Source organism: Excalfactoria chinensis, chromosome 12, assembly GCF_039878825.1.
Source record: "Excalfactoria chinensis isolate bCotChi1 chromosome 12, bCotChi1.hap2, whole genome shotgun sequence".
Classification (NCBI taxonomy): Eukaryota; Metazoa; Chordata; class Aves; order Galliformes; family Phasianidae; genus Excalfactoria; species Excalfactoria chinensis.
This window is the reverse complement of record NC_092836.1, coordinates 957,572-981,461: the sequence shown is the minus strand read 5'-3', so window position 1 is coordinate 981,461 and position 23,890 is coordinate 957,572. Positions and strand designations below refer to the sequence as shown.

Genomic DNA, 23,890 nt, shown 5'->3' with positions numbered 1-23,890 from the left:
ATGTTGTTTTCAGAAGCCTGCTGTTACCATGTGGCAGCTCCTGATCTGCCTGTGCCCTGTTAGGGATGTCTGGGCACTAATGGGGACGTGCCGTTACAGAAAGCGTGCAGGACACACTTTGTGCTCCACAGCTGACAGCCCTGCGCTGCCTGCAGCGCTTCTGCGAGGACTAGAGCTGAGGGCAGCTTAGGCTGGCACACAGCCACCCCATCCCTGTGAGAACAGTGCACGGGCAGCACACAGGGCAAATGCCTGCTTCTTGTTCAACCCCCCAAATGGAGCATTAGGAAATTCTGATGTTTTCTAGTGCTGTTACTCCCTGCTTCCATGCAGAGTTTCAAGACTCATTTGTTTGAATTCATTTTCCATCTGTTAGTAAAACTGGCAGGATTTCCAGGATCTGTAACGTATATAGAAAGACTTTGCAGCCAAAGTTCCTCTTTCTTTGTCCCCAGGGAGGACTGTTAGGTAATACCAAAAAGTAAAGAGCAATCCTGAAGGTGTACAACAGGCTTTTCCCATGATCTAAAAACAAATCTCACCATCTCGAAGCTAGGAAGGGATTCAGTAAGGTGTCGCTTCATGTCAGCCGCTGCAGGAAGTGGTTTCCTTTGGTATGCAGTGACATTCTCTGGGGCTGGCTATGAGCAGTGCTCCATTAGACCTTTTTTATTGATGCTTGATTTGCAGGGAGGAAGAGTCCCAGCATGGCTTGGCCAACCACTTCAGAAATACACAACCACCTCTGGCTGATCTGAATCTTTAAGCATCTCGCAGAGAGGCGTGCTGTGGGGGTGAAGCTCAGGGGATGTCATTGCCCTGACACAGGGGAGCCCCTCCTGGGCTGCCGAGCAGAGCTGGCTCACGAGAAGTATAAAAAATAACGTTTTAGTTTGTCGTTCTCTTCAGGCATAGAAACAGGAGTCAAAAAAGATTTCATCACCTTCTCCCACTTGCTCAGAGCAGTTTGGCACTGGGATCGTGCCAGGCACAGCACTCACATTGTGGTTGCCTCCGCAACTCAGCACAGGCAGCTCAGGGAGCTGAGATGATGCACCAGTGCTGTGTGAGGAGCACGAGCAGCCTCACTGCAGAAACAAAGGAGCAGGAGAGGTTAACACGTTTTTCTACCTCAAAGGAAGATAACATTAGCAGAACATTCCTTTCACCATTCATATTTAATATATTTTTCTAGTAAAGAAGGAAATTCAAGAGCATTCTGAAAGAAACTGTATCTGTATCAAGTGAAAATAGCCATGCATCTAGTTTTGAAAGCACCACTCTGCAGGAGGGCTGGGAGCCACAGACTGCTCGTAATGGCACAGGTCATTTGTCATCTCTGATGTTTGGCTTTGGCAAAGCAGAAAGGAGTTGTGTAGCATTTCCAGTCCAGTGCCTGGTGGACTACCCATAGCTGCTGCCAAATCAGGGATGCCACTTGTTTGGTTGGAAGCACTGGTGGTTTCTCCTAGTGCTGATTCCCTCATGTGATGAGTTTGGTGAAAGAGCTCCAAGAGAGGAACTTTGGGATTGGGTCCACAGGCCTGACTGTTTACTTTCCTTCACAATTATCACAGTGTTTTAATTTAGGAAGATTCAGACACTGAAATTGGGGGCAGTGAAGTGCAGAATACAAATACAATCTGCTTGTGCCATAAGGTGATGGGAGAAATAAAAGGTTCCGTCATCAGCCGTTTCTACAAGGGTTATTTTTTGCAACAAGGAATTAAAATAACTTCATATATTAAGAATTAAAATGAAAGAAACAAACCCCCCTGCCATCTGCTAAGCAAATACCAGTGCAGCCCATTGGAGGAGCAGCTTGTTGCCGTGCACAATTATAATCCAAACCGCATACTTGCCCAGGTGCTAGCGAGACCCTCGCTAGGGCCAAAAGGACCACCGTGACTCATCAAGAAAGGTGGCAAAATGGCGTTTATTAGGACTAATCAATACCTTATATACCTTACTACTTTGTCTACGCCCCCTAGGGCAGACGTTTGAAATGCGCGCCAAGGTACATCACAAGGTGTAGCCGGAAACGAGGGGGGGCCACTGTCACGTGACATCTCGAAAAGCCCCGCTATCGCCTATATGTTTACAACATCTCCCCCCCTCCGAATACTACAAGGTTCAGCCTCGTTAGCATCTACAACACAGCTGTGCACAAAGAGGGCAGCAGCGGAAGGCTCCCAGCCCTGCCATGGGACCTGTGCTATGCAGGCATGTGGCAAGGCAGGTCCCTTGGGACTGCAGGGAGGAGCTGGGACACACTGTGCCAGCACTGTGGGTGACCCTCAGGCACCCCATAGGCTTACTCTGATCTTTTCAGGGCCACATCTTCTTCCTCACCCCCCACCTGCCACATACAAGGTGAGCGCGTGTCTGCGGTGCTTTTCACATCTGCTCTTCTAGAAACCCGTCTGTTTTACCAGAATGCCTAGAAATGTGGGTGTGATGGAGTGCTCTGTAGTACATCTTGTCCCAGGATTACTTCAAGTCGGCTGTATTTACAGTGACGCATTATTTCACGCATTCACAAATTCATACATCTCAGCATTTCTTTATCTTTTGTTATCAGCTATTCCACCGCTCTTTACAAATGGTAATGAGTATGAATTTCCTCTTTGGGTTCAGCTTTTGATACTGAAAGTAAAAGTTTCTTAATTCTCACAACACGTTTTTTTCCTTATGCCATTTCTGAACCTTGGGGCCACTTAAAATTACTCTCTGACATGTCCTGTGACTCATTTATTCATCCTCTTTATTAGCAAGCCTGAAAATAAACACCGCTTCACAATAAATCAAGGGAAGCAAAAATAAAAATGCTTGAGCTTTTTATGAGAGTAAAATGCAAATATGGTATTTATGTTTGCAAGCGGCAAATGAATCTGCTTACATTATATGTTACAAATATATTCACTGTAGGTATGACGTGTTTGTTAGCGGCTGCACGACCATCTATCTTGTCCTGCGAGAACATCTATGGATGATGTGGGGGTGAGGAGCACACAGGGAGGGCTCTGTGCTGTCTGCAGCTCCTCTGATGTGAGTGGTGCTGTTGAAGCAGGCTGAGCTCTGCTGGGCAGAGGAGGTCAGGCAGGAGAACACAAGCAGCAACGTTAGGAAGCGTGCAGAGATCAGAAAGACACTTGGTTTTGTTTGGTTGGTTGTTCTTTTTTCCTTTTGGTTTGTGTTGGTAACACTTGAAGGATGATAGGCCTTTGGAAGTACTAATAGTTTGGGAAATAATACCCATAATTTCCCAAAACATGATACAACGAATGCTAAAGTGCCCGCTTCACTCACGCTGGGTTTGCAGATCTGCTTTGGGAATGGGTTTTCATTTTGGTGTCTGTGTGATAATGCTCTAATGACATTGAAACTGAAAGTTATTTAGGAAAACATCCTCAGTGTGATCACGTTCCAGCTCTTAGGACAACGAAACCAGAGTCAGAAGATCATTGAATTTTTTTTCTCCTGGTAAGGCCAGAGAAACACAAACTTTCTGTCTCATAATTGAAATATAATTGCAGGATAGTGCAGAATTATCCGTTGGCAAGAACAGATTTCCCCCTGTGCCATTTCAGGTCATGCTGCCTTGAAAAATAGCTTCGTCTTTGGTTGGTTGTAGGAGCAGACCATGTGGAAAGTAACCCATTGTTGTGTGCATGCTGCAGCCACACTCCTGCTGTTCCCATTTTTTCTCTCCTGATATCTTCCCAATAACACTGATTCAGGTTTGGTGTGCCCAGAGCCAAGCTGCAGTCCAGCAAAGCTTTTAACTCCTATAGTTCTTCCTCCCTGTCAACTAAATTAGAACACAGTTAATAACAAGATTAATTATGAAAGCTATTTAATAGAGAAAAGCCATGGAAACTAATTATTTCTTCTTCAACATACAAAATAAGAAAACCCTAAGATAAATCAAACTCCCACAGTACTCTTGGTGTTGTAGTTCAACAGTAACTCACTGGGTTTGGTCCTGATGCATCTCGCCTTCCAAAAAGCAATTGAATTAGACTTTGTAAAAACAAAGCAAGAGGCAACAGTGGCCTCAAACTGATGATTATCACTGAAAAGAGAAAGGTGTTGCTTCAGTTGCTGATCAATTGCATGTGAATAACGACTGAACCTAATTAGAGTCAGTGTTTTGCTATTACACTGATAATATCCACCTGTAGTACCTGCACTTCAGTGTATTCTCCTTGTGCTTCAGCACCATGCTTTGCTTCTCTGTGCTGAGCAATGCAGTCAGGTTCTTGCTTTCTTCCTTAGTGACTCATACACTAGCAACTACAAGCTGGTAAGCTCTCACGTAAGGTTCTGTGAACTAAACTTGTATTTATCTTCCATCTCTCTTAATTCTTTCTTGAAGTAATTGGGGCGGCTTACTCTGAGTAGCTCTGCTGAGGAGGAAGTCCTTTCCTCCTTTGTTTTCAATCATAGGTTGTGTTTCTTACTTTAATTCCTACTTTACATGATCAAACTTCCAAAGAAAATTAGTTTGGTAGGTAATACTGGGAATTGCTACTGACACCTGAAAGCTACTGAGATCCCTTCTGTACTGCAGTGTCTGATGCAGCCCTGCAGGCTTTGGTGCTAAAGGCCTTTATGTAGAATGAGCCTGTTCGTTCTCTGGGTTGGTCCGTGGGCTTGTAGTGTTCAAGGTTCCATGGTGGTTATAATCCTCTACTGCGAGCAAGAGGCAAGGACAGAAGCAAAGTGATTGGCGAGTCATAGGGAGAAAGATGGTAGGAATGTTTTTGTTGCATTAAGTAGTAATGCATGATGGAGATACTAGCATTGAGAGAGCCATGTTGCAGAGCTGATGGTGGCTTAGCTCTTTGGAGCAGAAGGCTTGGATGTTCCCTGACTGCTTGCACAGTTGGCATTGGGTGCTCGTGATGTTGTGCTGGGGCTGGCAATGGCTTCTTTGGCCTTTCAGCTGCAGTGAGCAGTAACTAAATGGTGAAATGGCCTCTCCACGAAGGTGTGGGGTTTGTTTTCTTTCCCTTTAGGATGTTGTTACTGGACAAACTCCAGTCTGAATGAAGCTCCTTAACACCAAGGTAGCATTAAGAAGCAGGCTTCCTTGGTCATGGTGCTGGATGCACGGGGAATCGCTCCATGTAATGTGCATAGCCAGGATCTAAAGCACAGATAAATACATTCAACATATGTGAATATTCATACAATTTCCACAAACTGCCCACCTATGCGTAATAAAAACTGCTACTCCTTTATGCTGTGTAAATACAGGGTTCTTGCATGTGGTCTTTGGTGGTCGTGAGGTTCTATCCAGACTAGTTTGTTTGCTAAGTGGGTCAGGTCCCGTATTTGGTTAAGAAACCGTTTACAGTAAGAAGCCAACAATCACTGTAGATGCCAAAAATTTCCCTGTGTTTGAGTAAATGTTTGGGCTTAGTGGGTTTACTCTGTTGCAGATAGGAGGCAATGGAGCCGTGTTGGCTAGAAGTGCCCCTCTGGACCTGGCTGATGGGGCTGACATGCTGCAAAACAGGATGACTTCAGTTTGGAGGGGCTCCGAGCTCTGTGTGCCCCCATCCTGAAGGTGACAGTGTTTCGGGCACTTCTTTGTTATACACTGAGTGAGCCAACTAATGGAAGCTTTCATACGTGGGGCTAAGTACAAAGTCTAATACAATACTAAGGCAATTGAATTTGTGGAAGTAAATTGATGTACTTGATTTAAAAAAAATCTACATCATACCTGAATTCCTTCTTTAGTGCCTCCTGGGAATTTAAATGATGTTTTTAGCTTTGGCAATGATTTAAAATGCTGATGTGTCAATCCCTAAGGAGAGAATACTTGTCTCAAGTATTGCCACTTGAAATTTTGGGAAGCCACACAGATGTTCATCTCCTCATTATGGAAATAATGTATTTGGTTAATGTGTTGGTATGAAGAGAGGGGAATACAAATTATCTTGCAACTTGAGAGCCATTTAAAAGTTCCCTTATGTTCACGTTGCCTTATTCAACTCTGCAAAGGCATTTCTGCTGGGAGATACCCTGCAGTCTCTCTGCTCTGCAGGGTCACAGCCCTGCTGCCCCGTGTCCCACAGCTCTCACTGTTGGCTTGGTGAGGGCTGTTTGGTGGCCCTGTATCAGCCAGGGGAGTTACTGCTGTATGATGTGGATCTTCTCAGGTCTGTGTGTGGTTCCTAAGAGACACAGCTGAGGTTTCTGAGTGCAGCCTGCTGGCTTCTTACTGGAAAAGTGGGAAAACAAAAGCCACGACCTCAAGTGTGTTACAGCCATTATTTCTATCAAAAACTGAAAACACAGAATTGTACAAATCTCTACAACAAAAATTGACTATTGCAGCCAAAGCCACCGTAGGGTGGGATAACCCTGAGACAGGGAGGGGAGGGAAGGAAAAAGCCAGCAGAGGTGATCAAAGGATGAGGATGAGGTGCCTTGAGGATATTCTGCTCCTGGAATATTTAAATAGAGCTGGAAAGTTTTCTTCTTGTCCCTAAAATATTCTTGGTGTTTCAACTACAAGTGACTGGGGGCGATGCAAGAGATCCCGTGGGGGACTGAATCTGACTTATTTTTGTATTTGCCTTTTCACGTGTCAGTCTGAGCGCTTGTTTTTGATAGCACCTTGCAGTTTGGCATGACTAATGTGCGCAGCTGGAGTGAGTGCTGCAACTGTGTTAGCAGCATCAGCTGAGGAGGCTGTCGAAAAGGAGGGACTGTCTGTTATTCTGTGCTGCTCCCATCCTTGCGTGCTCTAGCTGGGTGGAATTATTGAAATCTGATTACAACTAAGAAGTCAGTTGTCAAAATCAAGGAAGCAAATCTTTTTTCTCCTCCCCCCACAAAAAAAAATTAAGGGCATGAGTGAGATGGGGATCTCAAGTAATTCTTTCTCAGGGATATTCTCTCAAGTGGAGCTTGAGATTACTAGCATATGCAGTAGTTTAAGAAGTGACCCAGCTGCTGTGCTCAGCTGCCTGTGCCCAATCACTGGGTGAGCCCTGCTGACCACTCGCACTGGGATGTGCTGCCAACACGTGTGGTCACGCAAACTCTGTAAATGGCATTTTTGTAGGGAATAAGGTACCATGTTAAACAGCAAACAGCAGTCTGAAGGAACTTTGCTGATTTTATCCTGCTGGTGTTACAGTGTCAGCAGTTTAAAAAAGAAAAAAAAAAAAAAAAAAAAAAAAAAAAAGAAGAAGAAGAAAGAAGAAAAGAAAAAGGAGCATCTCTGCATGCCTGGTTTGTCTGTATGGGACTGTGCACATGTGTGTTTGAGGATGCACAAATGCATTTACACGAGAGGTGATTATTCCTGTCAGTATGGTGACCTCAGCTATGCACACACACAGACAAGGGGGACAGATGCAGTGTTGAAGGAACTGGTGTGTGACCAAGCAGTGAGTGCATGGCTCTGCTGTGTGGTGACCATGAGGGCTCTGACCCCATCAGCATGGATGCTCTGTGCAGGGGTAGGTTTGGGTTGTGTGCCCAATAGCACTGAGATGCGGCCCCTCTGTCCTGCTGTCACCCAGCCCGCTGCATTGCACGTCCTGCTTTCACTAGTGCATCCATCATGTTTGTGGGCTACTTTGGTTGCTGCATCAGAGTGTAGTGAGATGTCTGTAGTTTTATCCGTGTTTTAAATTATGCAGGCAGATGACTGGAGTTTAAATGCTTTTAAGGATGTGCAGTGTGTATTTTGTCTGCTGCTGCTATCAAAGGGAAGGAACCGCTCCGGCATGTTCTGCATTTAGACTTTCTGTATCTCTCTGATTTCACTTCTCTACATTATTAAAAAGAAACAGGCCATCTGTGGAGCTGGGAGGAAGGGTGAGAAGGAGGAACAAACCCAGAGAATTGCAGGAGAAAGGCTTTAATGCTTACAAGGAAATTAGTTAGATACTTAATTGCAAAGAAAGTATTGAAATAATAGCTCATGCTTTGTGAGTAACTACCAGTAATAGGAAAGAGTGACCTGCTATCTGCACCTTGGCCTGACTTCGCTCTTCTTTGCTCCCTGCTCTGGCTGAGTCCCTGTTTCACTTCATTGCAGTTTTGCTGCTGCTGGAGGAGATCGATGCAAAAGCTGATCTAGCTTCCAGCACAGAAAGCAGCTGATAATTTCAAGGCTGGCTATGAAAGTGAGCGGGGAAGAAGGCTATTATCTTGTTGCTTTGTGATAGAGCAGTAAAAAAAATATGAAGCATTTTACCCCATCTTCAGGTGGGAGGTAAAGAGAATACTTCCAGGATAAGGCCCTTGCAACACAAATATCCCATTTCTAATAAGTGGGTAGCAGGATAAGGTGAATTACTGAGAAGCATTCTTTTTCTGGATATATTCTTAAAGCTATTTGGTGATAGTCTTTACAGCAGTTACAGATCCTTGCTGGCAAGAGTGGGCTTATGTGGCTGCACATTCCACTTCATAAAAGAATTATTCATTCCAGCAGCAGGAGTCGTTTGAATAAGAAGTGGAGTATTCAGCTGAAAGGAGAGCACAGTGTACATAAAGCAGCCTGGTGACTTACAGTGATGTCAACTTAGAAAGTCCCTCTGTGGCTTAAAATGCAAAAATCTCACGCATTATGAAGTCTGCAGTTGTTAGGGGAGAGAGACTGCAAGTCATCTTAATCTTCTGCCCTCTAACAGCTCCCTTGCTCTCTGAGGCATGGATTTGGTCTTTTGATAAAGAAAACAGGAGCTCCTTTTGGGTTAAAACACAATCTCCTGCTCCAGTAAGGGGATATATGTGATGCCATCCCAAGGATTGTAGCAGCAAGGGATAAGAATCATCTCTTTATTGTATGTGTCTCTGGAGCCTGCTGCAACAGGAAGAAGCTCATTCTCAGCTGATACAGCAATAAAATCAACAATAGAATAAATAAATTTTGGATTTTCCTCTAACTCTTATATTGATATAAATGGGAGCTTTGTGACACTAAGAAGTGCCTGAAGGCCATGAAGTGTAGAATAATGAATAATAATATACTTGTGTATTTAACCTTCCTACTGCAGTGCTGTCTAGACACCGCCTGGGTCATGATCTCATTGTCATGGCAGCTGTATAATTTCATAGAAGTGATAACAATGATACTTAGCTAACATACATCTATTTCCATAATAGAAGCTTTACAGCTTAAGCTCACAGATTTGCCCTGGGCACTGTAAGCTGGATTTCCTTTCTCCATGATGTATGTAGTGTGTAACAGAAACATTTCAGATGTGGCATCAGCCAACATACCTTTGTCAGTGTTTCAATCTGCAACTGTTATAAAAATGATTTGCTTTTTTTGCTATGAAGGAAGTTAACAAAACCACTCCATGCTTTAGTCCTGTTGAGGAGGTCAGGAAAATCTGTAAACTACCTTAATTCCACAATACTACGTAGTACGTGGATTGAGCTATGTAATAAAAGCTGAAAAAAGACTGGCTGCTTTAAAAATCAATCTTATTGTTCCATCTCTAATGCTTTTATCCCAGATTTAATGTTAGTGAATTAAACCATTTTGGCTTGAAGGCTAAGGAAATTGAGTAGCTGCTCTCAACTCACGTGGCATCAGTAGCCGCAGTAAGTGGTGACTTACTGGCTGGGTGAGTGGAATTTGTGTAGCTGGCCATTATTAGAGTGGACATGCTTTGGACAAAGTAGAGGAGAATAAAAACAATGTAAACTAATAAGAACTGCTCATGAAATTAGGTCAATCATCTGTTGTATTTGCTCACAGACCATGTGGTCTGAGGTTGAAAACACTTCAGGCACAAGAGAGATGTGTTAGGTCAAACACTTTGGTTTTATTATTTTCCTTATTAAATAACAACCACCGATGACCTGACTGCCCTCGAAATCATTACTGATGCATGAAAGTAATGCTTCACAGCGTGTAGCAATGATGTGGTAAACAAGAAGTGGCACAGGAGGCTTATTTAGGAATATCTTCTTCATTCACACTGATCATGCATCGCCAACGTGGATATTCCCAGACTATCCTGCCCAGAGTTCCTCTTCTAGGATACTGGAAACTTCATTTGGATGTTGCTGGTTTCACCAGAGCCAGTTTAGTGTTGGCTCCTGGGCCGGACTGCTGTGGAGCGGGAGCATCTCTCCCCACTGCCCATTCTCTCCCTATTGGTATTTGCCTGCTGTTTTCCCCATGATAACTGCCTTGTCTGTCAACTTGTCTTTTCCTCACTATTCCCCTCCCTGCCGTAATGCAGCTGACCATGGAAAACCACGTTGTTAGTCCTGGAGCCTGGTTTAGCCTCCAAAGCACGTATAATTCCCTTGGCCATCACTGCCAGGGAAGCGAGCATTATGCTTCCAGGCAGAAAATGGGCAGCGTGTAAGATCAGACGGAAGGAGAGATGCGAGATTAATGTTAGAAATAAATCATTGGGGGTTTCTTTGCGTAAAAAGCAGCCACAAGTTAGCAAGCCTCATTTTCCACTTGAGAGTGAGCCGCAGCTCTCGTCATTGCCGGCTCCTCGACACAGGGGTATCTTTCTTCCTTAGCAGTGCCTGGGCCTGGAGGACCTTGCTGAGAAGTGATGAGGTTGGATCACTGTGAGCGTTTCCTCAGCTGCTCGCTGTGCTGGCGTTTTCATTTTGGCTGACTGACCATAAACAGCCCAGAATGAAGTGCTCAGATAAAACTTGATATGCAGAGTCTCTTACTGTCCTCTGGTACATTCTGAGTTCGTGCTGGTGATGATTCCTATCCCAAATGAGAATGTGTGTGCATTGGCCCTGCGAGTGCCCTGCACAGTGTCGGGAATTTGTGGATGTATTCAGGGCATGGTGTCATTGCAGCATGGTGAGGACTACGTGTCTGCCCTCACCTGGACATCCCCAGCAGAAGTCTGCCTGGGGATCTGCTCCCTTCCCCTGCACCCTCTCTCTAAAAAACTCTGTGTCTTCACTATATGATTAATTGATGTATTAATCCCCCAGGGTAGAAAATAAACCCATTAGGTAATATCATCTTTCTCTGCGTAAGAATAACGATTTAATGAAATCACAGGGATTTAAAGTAATAAGACATATTTTCCTTTGTAAAAATCTCATAAAGTAACTATCTATATCTAAGAGGTATCTGCTGAAAAAGTAATTTTCTTAAGTATGATGTATGGGCAACATTGGGAAATCGCTAAATCTTGCCACGCTGGAGTAATACTTGGCCATGTACGAAAGTAAGAAGTGATTATTCATACTTGTACATTTAAGCATCCAGCTTTTCTGTTGGGTCATCCAACTCCCTGAGCCCCTGAATCCCAAACTCTTACTCCTGTGCTCAATGTGCTGCATTCAAGTTGTCTTATTGGCTTCAGTTCAAAAAGATTAAGTTTAAATGCGTACTGAAAGTCTGTTGTTATTATAGAGAATGTGTTTGCACACGTTAAATTTTAATGGTTTCTGAATCAGTATACCTAAAAATATAAGTGTGTGGAATTAGGTGTGTGCTTAAGATGTCCTCTGATTCAAAGCCACAGGCCCTGATGGAGCTGCTTTTGTTAACAGGACAGCTGCTTGGTATGTGGGAGGTGTAGAAATAGCGCTGACTAAGGGACCTGAGACAACGTGTTTGTGCATCTTTGAGGCAGATTCAAGTTTGGGCTTTTTCCAAGAATTACCAAATTACAGGTCAGGCTGAATATAGTGGAGAGTTACCTCATCCTCAGTGACGTGAGAAGTGAATGCGTGTAGGGAACCTGCTGTGGTGTGGAAGGGTGCACTGGGTGATCTCCAGGCATCTGCTCTGGGAGGTGGGAGCAGGGTGAGAGGGGGAATCAGCAATATCTGCAGGGTTTCTTAGACAGGTGTTGCAGCAGCTCTATTTTGTGTATAATTGCATCATTTATAATTCCCATCTGAAGAAATTCAATCACTTCAATGTAATTAGCCCGAGCAAATGTGCTGGTAATGTGATTCGCAAGATGCTGGAGTGCTAACAGGAGGAAAGCTGTCAGATGGACACCCAAGTGTGCGATCCTGTTGGGTGAGGCTGGGTACCACCCTGGGCTCTGGGTGGTAAAAAACTGCAGGAACTGCTGAGTGGTGGCGTATCACTTGAAATGGTTCACACCCAATGCAATGAAGGAAATAAAACTGATGTTCTGTATTGACACAAAAGTTGTCAGCCTACTGAAACAGAAAATCTGTTGATTGTAATCATGGACAGGGATGAGCTGCTAGAGTCCGAGCTATTAAATAAACTCATAGTGACTAAATACGTACGGGTTACCTTAGAATAATTACATGGCAAGTATCTTTGTGTAGTCCCACCATAGTTTTACAATTAGTGTTCAAAATACTATAATACTGAACACAGACTGTTCTTCAATAGGCCATAGAATTCATCATGGGATTTGTGATGTTTAATTGCTCGCCAGGTTGGTTGCAAGGCAGCAATATTGCCACCCTAGCAAATGATGGACAAAGACTGAATAATAGAATATTTAGGTTTTGTTTACTTGTTAGCCATGCATCTAAGTAGGTTCAGTGGTATTAACTCCTTTTGTCTGCATTCTTGTGAACGATGTGATATAGGGATGGGGACAAAATCTGACGTGGAGTAATATTGTGTGATATTCTGTGTCAGAAACAAGTGGGTGCTGAGAGTTTCTACGCAGCACTTAATGGACATTTGGCCGGCTGCTTACCTCTGACCCTCTGTCAGTCACTTGGCTGCTTGGCTTGGTCAATAGAAAACAATGATTAAAAATGTTCATTCTTTAATAGGGATCTGTCTTCCTTCTCGAGCGTGGGGAGGGATCATTAAAAAAATCAATGAGAATGTTATTATTTGTTATTAAGTCTGTAAAGGTTTAGACTAATTCTCATGGAATTCTATTACAGTTTTATCAAGATGTATTGATTTTATCTTATTAAGCTGTTGAGCACTTTTCATAGAGGTCACTTACTTTGGAACATTGGTCAAGTATATTGTTTCTCTTTCCAAGATCTATTCATTGCAGATTTTATGGCCAGAGATCCCCTTTGAAATATTCGCTTAAACAGTAATAACATTAATACAGGTAGGTTTACAAGAAAGCAGGTTTAGTTGGTATGCAACAAGAAAACTTTGGAAGTGCTCTTAGATTTTGCTTTTGTCAAACGAGTGTTTTCCATAGGATGCTTCAGCTCAGAAGAGCAGAAATTGTGCTTTCCTTTCGAGAGGCAGCGCAAAGCCCCAGAGCTGTCCTCAACTCAGTGGAACAGCTGTGGCAGGAGGATTTTGCTACTTGATTTCCTTAAAAGGTGGGAATCCCAGTTAGGTACCTCCCTTGGGATAAATACACACCTGGAGCTGTATGGGGTCTCTGCCATCACAGCTCTGCTCTTTTCCTGCAGCTTTGTCCAGTTTTACTCTGGAAAGTTTTCATTTCAAGCTGCAAAAACAACACTAAGGGCTGGACAGCAATGCTGAGTATGTGGAGATGATACACATCCTGGGTGAGTTTACAGTAGTGCTTACATGCAGCACTGAGGCCTTCTATCCCACGTTGTTGCTTCATTTGCAGATTGCAGTCCTTGTGGTGCTGGGCAGCACAGCATGAAGCTTTGGGGGCACACTGCTCACAGCTTGTGGTTGTTTGGAGGCATTCTGGTGTGCTTTTTGCAGAAGGGGCATACTTCCAGCGTGGGTGCAGACAACACTGAAACTGCTTTCAGCCTGGTTTTGGAAGACCCCAGTATTTATTTCTTTGGAATTGATATACATTATGCTTTATGAGCAGTAGGCTTTGGATGCGCCTCGTAAACAGTAGACTCAGAATTAGGAAAATGTGTTCTGGTTGGGTCAGTAGGGCACAGAGCTAATACGAGGAGACAGGTTGACCCCACTCCTCATTTTCTTTCTTGTTTGAAAACATCTGTTTACATGCTGTCTATTTTTATCCCTTAGTACATGGGTTGCTAAGCTAATTTAATGAGGCCATATGTTTTTCTTCTGCCTCCATTTCATTGTGTGGGGTGCCAGATTGAGTCCATTTACCCACTTAATTTCAGAGAAACAAATTGTTGGCTATGGTGCAGGGTACTATTTTTTCTCTTTCAATGGGGTATGTATTTACTGTAACTCTTAACTCTGGAACTCTCAGAAGAGTCAGAGATAGCTAAGTACTTGTAAGAGCTTGCTGTTTCCTTGTTTCCAGCCCTTTCTGCTGTGCAGTGCAACCTGCGAAGCTGTGCAAGTGAACAAAACAGAAAAGCTGAGATTTGCCTCTTTGGTGTGTCTGCACTTACCCTGAGCCTCTTCTTGTACAACCAGACTTTTTCAAACCTTCTTTATTTGTGATCTTCTTTGTATGGGCTTCAGATCATCGTAGTTTTTCTATGTGTTTCTGTGTGATAGTTTGAACACTCCAGCTGTCTTCGTAATAAGAGGCAAAACTGCCTTGCAACCAGAACTTGAAATCTAATTGCAGTTCTGGAAGATTATATTCAAAACAGTGAATCTAGGCTGTCTCCTTAAGCAAAAGCTCTCATGTTGCTCATTGCAGACTAAAGACATAACTTGAAAGACAGAGGAAAACTCCGCTCCGCCAGCAGTGGTGATGAATATCCTGCTATTGAAATACACTTGCTACAAGAATTATGTAACTCTCTGAAGAGAATGAGCACAGCCCCCTTACTGCACAGTGACTGTCAGGTTTGGGAAATGAGTGTAATGACTGCTCACAGTAACAGATGAATATATCTGCTTTCCCCAGCAGTGCCTCCAGGCAGAGCTCTGCGCTGAGCTGGCTGGGAGGGCCAGGTGCTGCTGATGACTTTTCAACTCATCTGTGAAACTTCAGGAAGGACATTTGTCTTCATTGGGCCTTGAATGTCTTTGCTGGCATAGCTGGACTGGTAATGTTGGCCAGCAATAAGAAATAAAAGGTTTTGCCTTCAAATGGACAAAGCTGCAATAGACTTATCAGTACTGCAGATCATATATGCATGTATATGTGATGTCTGTACTACGTTCTGTATGCATACATGACACCCACACACATATATATATGTTGACTACCAAAAGAAAAGGTTTTGTGTATGAGTGTGTGCTCATGCAGTGCTGTATTTGTCCCATGCAAACATTTTCCTACTAAACAGACAAGCAAAACCAAAAGCAAGCTGGGATAGTAACAGGAAAAAAAGGGGAGATGGAAAGCATGGTTTCACTGGGAGAGCAGTCAGGGCCTGTGAGACTGTGAGCTTTGCTCATTGCAGAACAAAGGCCAGATTGCTGGCATCATACTGACCTAAGGTATCTGCATATTGATTGGCAAGTATTTGTATGCACAGGGGTTCCTTCAGGCTGTAAGGAGTTATCTCAACTTTGAATGAAAACAGCTGATGGAAGAGTGCTTAAATACAGGAGCAAACAGCAGTGCCCTGGGTAATTAGTGATGTGGCCTTCCTTTTGGACTAAAACTTCCACTGCTTATTGGGAAAATAAATATTTATCCTGGAGCTCTGTATGCTACTGTAAGGAAAACTCCATTGAAATGAGGATGATATTTGAAGGGTATTGACTGTATTGTTGAAGAATACTTGGCTTGATTTGAAACTATAACTCCATGATGGCAGATCCAATTTGTTACCAGAATTTAATGAACTGGGAAAAAAAAAAAAAAAACATCAAAGAAAAATCCTTTTTTCCTGGCAAATTATTTGAGGTGCTAAAGAGAGACAGGATATAGGTATGAATAAAAATTATGAAATACTCGGTGCTACTCAGCTATGCAATATTTTCTTTCAGACATTTCAGAACACTAAGCACTTTGATAAATAACAAGTAAAACACGGGGGCTTTGTTTGTGCCTGTACTGCCTCAGTCATGGGCTGAGTCTGATGGGCCCAGGCCTGGAAACCTTCCACTGCAGCCTATGGAGGTCATCTGAGCCAAGCACCCAGCTTTGCTTTCCAGTCACCTCTTGGAAGTTCTGTGCTCTGTTTATTCCTCTAGAGGGGAAATGAAGAGACAAATACATGATGCAAAAGTATTAAGTTGCACTGATAATGGCCAATTGAGTGAGGTGGTGCTGCATTCTCTAGAGGTCTGGAGAGGCTAATTAAAAAATTACAGTTGTATTGAGCTCCATCAACTATCATTTATCTTCATTCCTTATCTGTATGTATCTAATCTGCACTTCTTGCTTATAACTTTCTTTTTAATATTAATCTCTTCTACGTGTATTTTCCCCAGTTTTATAACTCTCAGCTAATTGCAGAGTACTCTTCTTGCAAGGTGCAGTTGAGGAGATAAAATGTGCAAGTGATTTCCATTCTGTCCATGGCCTTCTCATGTGGGCGAACACGTACTTGGTGTGGAAGGAGATGTGAGCAGTGGCTTTGTTTCTCAGGCTGCAACACTCACCATGAAGGAGGAGCTAAGATTGAGCTTTGTCTGTCTCTTCCCCCAGGGTTCGATGCCTACTTCACCTCCCGCACCTTGGAGAACAACAGGAGGAACGTGTGGTTTGCTGAGTACTGGGAGGAGAACTTCAACTGCAAACTAACCATCAGTGGGTCAAAGAAGGAGGATACAGACCGCAAATGCACAGGTAATTCCAGTCACTGCTCCCTGCTCGTGCTGCTTAACAGGGCCGTGTTGGGGCAGCTGCATGGCTGATGCAGGGAAGCCTGGCTGCAGGCAGTCTGAAAAAATAAATTGAATGTTTGTTGGTTGTACAGAAAATGGAACAGCAGCGTCAGCCTTCAGGGACAAGAGCAGAGACAAAATTTCATTCTTCTTTCTTCCTTTTTCTGGCTTCCATGTGGAAGGAAAATCAGTATTTTCCATGGGACCCAGAAGGACTTTTATTTGAGCACAGGGAGAGCTTGCTGGGTTTCTGAAAGTTGGTTTTAGATGGAGAGTATTTCCATGCTTGAGCCTTTTGTGTTTCTGCAAATCACAGTGTGGCCACCAGCCATGTCAAAGCATCTCCTGCTCATAAGCCAGCAGAGAGGTCCTGCGGTACCCATCTGCTTTCAGTTTTGACTTTTGAGGGGGAAATCATACAATTAATAAGGCTGGAAATGACCTCTAAAATCATCCAGTCTAACTGTCCATCTTCTGCCAACATTTGCCACTGAACCACGTACTACATCTACCCTTTACAGGAAGGGTGGTTAAGTACTGAAGTACTGGAGTAGGCTCCCCAGGGAGGTGGTTGAATCGCCATCCCTGGATGTGTTTAAGAGCCGTTTGGATGTGGTGCTCAGGGATATGATTTAGCAGAGGGTTGTTAGAGTTAGGGTACTATGGTTAGGCTGTGGTTGGACTTGATGACTTTCAAGGTCTTTTCCAACCTGGGTAATTCTATGGTTCTATGATTCTTTGATTCTATGATCTACCCTTTCCTTAAGCACCCATAGGAACAGTGACCCCAGCACTCCCTGGGTATTCTGTGCCACTGCCTGACCACCTTTTCTGAGAAGAAATTCTTCTTGACATCCAACCTGAACCATCCCTGGCACAACTTGAGGTCATTTCCTCTTGTCCTGTGGAAATGCACCTGTAGGGAAGTATTGGCAGAGGATGAAATATTTTCATTTTAGGCAGAAGAAAATGGTGCTATTTTAGTGCTGCTGAAAAAGTAGAAATGAGGTTTTTTCAGTCACATTACCATCAATATCGTAAGAGGGAAGTTAGAGCCAGTAATGTGATGTGATGCTGGGCTTTTGCTTTACCTTCCCCCTCCTTTCAGTTTTTCATAGCAGCAGTTAAAGTGTTGCGTTGAATAATTGTGTTGAATTTTGATCAAAGAAAATTAGTTCATAGGAGGATATGTTTTACTTTGATTGAAAACTGATGAAAACTTTCCATATTTCATATCGTCTGTTTCTGATTTCAATTCATGGATGGGAGTAGGAGGGTTTGCACAGAAGCAGTGCAGTTACCACTGGGAATACGTTGCCATTAAACTTAGCATTTGGAATCTCCCTTGGAAGGCTGGAATTGAAATAAAAATCACTGAAAGATCTTGAGGATAATCCCTAAAAGTTTTCAGTGCCCTTATTTGTTTCTGTCATTGTTTTGTTAGAAAAGAGGGCGAGTTGCTCACAGCTCGTGCCTTCTGATGTGAATAAAGAATGGTGTTCAGCCTTCCCACACCTTAGATTCAGCAGAAATAGTTATTTTTAATGGCTAACTTACCCTACTGCACTGAAATACCACATTATAGCTGGGTGCTGCACCAGCGATATGCCCTGCCCTGACGTCTTCCTTCCCTCTTGTAAAAACCGAAGTAAATTGTGCATCAGAAAAAGCATTAGCTTTGAATTATATTGCTGGTATGAGAATCTTAGTGCCCCTTTGATGTGATAATATCATGAATGATCATCGTTATTTTAAAACTTGATTGGTAATTTGTAATGCAGCGAGATACTGGGCTACAGGCCATCAGTTCCTGACAGCACTCGTGCTGCTGAGCACTGGGGCTCCTGCTCCTCAGCTGAGCTCGTGCACGTTGCAAGGAGTCTTTGGCTCATGCAGATGTAATGGGTGACAAAGAAAGGCCCCTCCAAGAGTTCACCTTGTGGGCATCTGGCCTTTTAACACTGCAACTTTCTGAGGGGACTCTCCACACAAAGCTTGTAGCATCATTTATGCATGAAAAATTTGTCCTGATTGGGATGGATGGATGGAGGGTGAGAAAATTAAAGCACGTTTAGCACACCATTCCTTATTTCTCGACAAGGCTAAATATAACGTATTGCTGTAATTAACACTGTTTCTAGCAAGTGACTGACTTTGGCATAACTCAGGGCACGATCCAGCACTGCAAGTCGTTCCACTGCCAAGGACACCTGTGTTGTTGTGCAGTAATTTGTACTGGGATGCAGGCCATGTCACAGCAGAAGGGTGTGTACAACAGAGACAGCCAAGACCGCTGCTTTTCCTGAGCAAGGGGGGATCTGTTCTGTATGCACCAAACGGTGTAGCTTCAGCCAGGTGCTGCCTTTGGGGCCTGCCAGCACCTGGGGCTGCTGCTTCTGTCCTTGAGGAATGCTGTGATTTGCTTTTGAGGACACTTCATCAAACTCTATGGGGAATCTCACGCAATCACTGAAGCAGCACAATAGTACAAAGTATTGGTTTCAGACGGTTCTTTGTTGGTTTACTTCTTGCTGCTTACTTTCCAGAATACCAATGACTCCCTTCAGCCAAAACAGGCCACGTCAAGGTAATGCAGAAGTACTTTGGAAAAAAAAAATAGTCTTTAGTACCACGTATTGTGGCAAAAGTGTTTACATACTTGTTTGGAACAGGAAAGATGTAACAGAAGAAAGCAGCTGCTTTCATAGGGGAGAGCAAAACTGTAGGAAATAGCTGTGGGGAGAGCCTTGCAGAATGCTCTGCTCACATGCATAGAGGAGAGGAGATGAGGCCTGTGCTTTGGTTGTGAGCTCAGCTGAAGCTATTTCAGTGAGAAAAACCATATTGTGCTGGTGTATTTGGTGCTCTGAGATGGAGGGAGTCAGAATTAAGACATTAGAACAGATTTCTGTATATATATTGCCCTGGGTTAGGGTGTATGTAAGCTTTGAAGTGGTTACTGAAATGAAATATGCAGTGCAGAACATTTAGAATTATTGCACCATGCCCCCCCACCCAGCGCAGGCAGTGGGGCTGTGCACACAGGTTGCCATGCTAGCAGCATGGCTGTCCCATGGGTGCTCCCATTTGCTGCAGCGGCAGCTTCACATGTGGCTGCAGACTCTCCTGCTCATTCTGAAGCACCTGTGCCCAAGTATGGCAGAAAGGTGCACCCAAAAGAAATGCAAGGAGTTGCAATACCCAGCAGCATCAGCTACACCAGGAGGACCTGTGTTTTTAATGAACTGCTGTCCTGGAGCATTGTGCTAACTGAAAAGGAAATTGCAACACTTGACTGCTTTCACTTTTTAAACATAGCTTTTAATTCAGAAGGCTTTACACTCAGGGAGACTTAATGAAGAGATATCAGGGTGGTGTCACCTTGGATGTCATCTCTCAGAATGGAGACTGCTCAGAGAGCTTTTCTAATTATCTGGAATTGTAATCAGTCTGCTGGCAGAGTCCCGATGTTGGTTCAAGCAATGACTTGCTCTAAAGACAATGCTGGGAGAAGGATCCCTGCAAGCCAAAGTGACAGAAATGTAGCAAAGGCCTCAGTGAAAAAGGCAGTGTTGTGCTTAGTATTTGAAGTTGAACAAGAGAGCGTGCTTCCAGGGGAGCAGCCTGTGGTCCTGCAGTGTTTGGCTGTCTCAGTGCTGTGCACTCTGAGCACCTCGTGCAGCACTGAGAGTGCAGATCCCCACGTTGCAGTGAATGGAGAGTGAGCTCCTGTGCCCCAAAACCCTGGGGTTCATCTCTGGGCTGTGATAAGTCTGAAGGAGGGAGGGAGCACATGGTGGCAAAGATGCTGCATTCACATTATGGTGTAAGGAGCATTGGTCAGGAAGCCTTTCTCCTTTCTCTGGTCATCTGTGTATTTCTTTGCTAGTGAGTGTCTTATGTATATGTTTGCAACATGTTGCCATCAACAACTTATGCTGGCTGGCTTTTTTTACTCTGATACCATCTTTCACATTATGCAGGACAGCAGTTGTAGGTTCTCTCTCAAAGTGCAGTGTTTGCAGGGAATAAAAAGATCCAAGATGGACTATACTGGAGCGCACAATGGTTCGTTGCTGAGATGTATCTCCCAACTGCAGCTCATCTCTGGTGGGCTCTGGGAATTATCTGGGCCAGTACTGCTGTAGCTGAGAGATACTGAGGCTGACGTGAGCTTGGTTGGTTGGTGAGTGTTTGACCTCAGTTTGAAACTCAGGATTTCAGTCCTTCACTCTCTTACTGGATTGCATTGCATCCTATTTTGTGAGTACTTCAACAGCCTTTAGCCTGCTGAAACGTATCGTGCTAATATCCACGAGAAAGAAAAATGTGCTGTGCAGGAGCTGAGGAGCAAATGAACCATGTTAAGCACCAGTGTGCAAACTGACTGGCCCTTTCTGTTTCTAAACAACATATTTCTCCATACAGCATTAGATTGTCCCAAGTCTGTGTTATAACTTCAAGACCTCCGAACCTTCAGCTCAGACAGTTAATCTCATGTACCATCACAGTGCTTAAAAACACACAGAGCCCAATTTCCTGAAAGAACCCTGCAGTGATGGATTCAGCCCACATTAAACCAACCTTGAACAGTTTTTCTTAAGGTAAACCAGTTTGATGGTTTTCTAAACTCTATTATCCTTCTGAAATACATTTCTTAGTGGTGCTTTTATTTCTAGATTGGCAAGGTGATTTGACAACAAAGCCCTGCAATTCTGTGTCTCTCTCCTTGCTATTTACATATGTTCCCCTACTTGCAAACTACATTTTTACCCAGGTGTTTAAATATAAAGAGAGCTCTAATTTAAGCCTTCTAATATTTAAGTGCTTCTTCTATACATTTACGTGATCACTGACTTCACGGGCAGTTATTGCTACAAGAAGCTTGCTTTATTTGCACGTTGGGAAGTTAAAGCTGTGCAGTGTCAGTGCCTTACATTGCTGGTGCTGACTTCTTATGGCTGCGGTACTTCGGTGTTGGAGTACAAATGACACCTATTGCAGGTGTTTTAATAGGACTGCTGAATGCATAGAAAATGTATGGAGTAAGAAAGGTCAGTTTTCTAACCTGCAATCTGTTCTCCTAGATACACATCCACACCAGAGAACAGAAACCGTTACAGTGGGTTGCATCAGTGTAATTGAGAAAAGATCATAGTCTGATGGATGGAAGTGGATGGAGCTTTGCAAAAGTCACTGCACCAAGGCTTTCCACAATGTGCAGAATGAGGCTTGCAGACAGGCACGTCTCCTGGCAGCAGCCCCAGCAGTGCTCCCCACTGCTGCTCCCACACCCAACACCAGTTCTGAGATTTTAATGATGTGGGGGGTAATAATTTCAAGCATATGAAATTAAGCAATTCCCTAATCCCTGTGCTATGGATTATTATTATCATGCTCCTTATTGTATGCTAATGTTATTCCTGGTACTGGAGCAGTGAGGTTTCAGGAGGCATTTCTGCTGTACTTTGTTGTTGGTTTTTACTTCCTGCTGAAGCCTAATTATGGTACAGGATTTTTTTTGTATTATCCTGTACAAGGAATACATTGTAGGAAACCAGCTGTTTTGGTGCCCCATTTTTGATTAGAGAGTATTAGCTGAAGAGGTACAGTTGAAGCTGGCTACATGTGCTTTTGGGTTGGGTGGGTTTTGGTGGCATTACTGGAACCACTAAGCACAGTTATATGTTGACAATGTCTGAGAGTGGATCAAGAGTTTACAGCACATGTTCTAGTTGTACGAGTCATCCCTGCTTGTTACTGGTGTAGAACAATTGTCCTGACTGGCACATCTGGTGTGGAATGTGAAGTTTGTCCTCTCAAGCAGAGCTCTAGAGCCATGCTGACATAGAAGGGCAGCAAGGCCCAGGTGTGAGCCTCAGCACCAGGGTGGATGCTCAGTGCTGCTTGGGCTGGGCTGCCTTGCCTGGTGCCTGCGCCCCTGGGCCTGCACAAGGTGGTGCCACGTGTCAGGTCTGGTCCAAGCAGGGGGAGATGTTCTGGTTCAGGGAACAGTAGAAATTTGAGAGTTCATCTACATCCCCCAGCAGAATCCACGGGGATTCGATTGATAGTATTGAGATAAAGGCTTTTGTCTATAATGAGATCTGAATTAGCATGGGCTGGATAGATGACTGTAACTACATAGCAGTATTATTGGATCTTGAATTTCTTTGTAGAAAGACAATACATGGATTATATTGCAAAGGGGCCTGATTGTCGTTCTCCTCATGTTCAAATTACAATATTTACTCTCCCACATTGTTAGCTTTTCTCAGACTCTGATATTTGTCTACTTTCAAATAAAGATCTTATTTGGAGAAACCTTCAAGATTCTGCAGCCCCTGTGTGCACAGCAGTGCCTGTTCCATGAGCGAACATGGGAGGAGTAATAGCTCTGACCTTGTTCTGGCAAGCCCTGGGTCTACGTCTTTGTCTGTTAGAGATGGATCTGCTTGTTCTGTGCTGCTGAGCTTGTTTGTGAGGGACACGGGCACAGCAGGAGCAGCTGCACTGCTGAGCTCTGCACAGGGTGAGGTGGAGGAGGCTGCTGCAGTGTGGTTGAATCACAGAATGGCCCAGGTTGGAAGGGACCTCAAGGATCACCAAGCTCCGACCCCCCCTGCTGCATGCAGGGCCACCAACCTCCACATTTAATACCAGCCCAGGGCCCCATCCAGCCTGGTCTTGAACACCTCCAGGGCTGAGGCAGTATGTGGGCAGTGTGGGCAGGTACTGCATCGTGGGCATTTCATGGCTATCAGGTTTGTGAGGCTGCAAACTGTGCTCAGGATGTGTGAAGTGTGTGTGGTTTTGCCAGCACTCAGCCAGCTGATGAGTTCTTGTCCAAGTAGCGGCTGCCTGCTCCATACTGCAAGCGTTCTGCTATCTTTAAATTACATCTCTTGTTAATGATGGCTATCAGCAGGTTCTCAACAGTATTATTGTGTTAAGTTCCTTTGAAAATGTGCTTAATCCTCCAGAAGCTGAACCAGTGTCTGCATTCATCTACTGTAAGTGCTGATTAATTGGGATTTTGAAGTCTGTTCATTGTATGAGTTATGTGCCATGGAAATGGTCCTTGCAGCATTCTTTACAATTTTATTGTGTTGCTGGTGTTCTGTGACTACTGGTGATGAGTCCAGAGAAATCATCTGAAGGAGAAATGTGGAGGAAAACATGAAAAACAAGGTTTTCAGCTCCTTTCCTATTGAAGGGTGTGTTAAGCATCACCCTAAAGGTGATGCAAAAAGTACAGCCGTGAGTTCTTAAAGCTGCACTTCACTT

General features: G+C 43.9%; 1 protein-coding gene and 1 long non-coding RNA gene across 5 annotated transcripts in view; both read left to right on the top strand.

Moving 5' to 3' along the window:
* GRM7 (glutamate metabotropic receptor 7) overlaps positions 1-23,890 on the top strand; it is a 226,513-nt gene that overhangs the window by 124,581 nt on the left and 78,042 nt on the right. For all 4 annotated transcript variants that reach the window (XM_072347204.1, XM_072347203.1, XM_072347202.1 and 1 more), the window contains exon 5: positions 16,425-16,565. In XM_072347204.1, coding sequence (XP_072203305.1) covers positions 16,425-16,565 — 141 coding nt within the window. The remainder of the gene's footprint in view (positions 1-16,424; positions 16,566-23,890) is intronic.
* LOC140257715 (uncharacterized) lies at positions 4,228-13,451 on the top strand. The gene is made up of 3 exons (XR_011905109.1): positions 4,228-4,306; positions 13,146-13,272; positions 13,366-13,451. It is a non-coding gene; the product is annotated as an uncharacterized lncRNA (long non-coding RNA).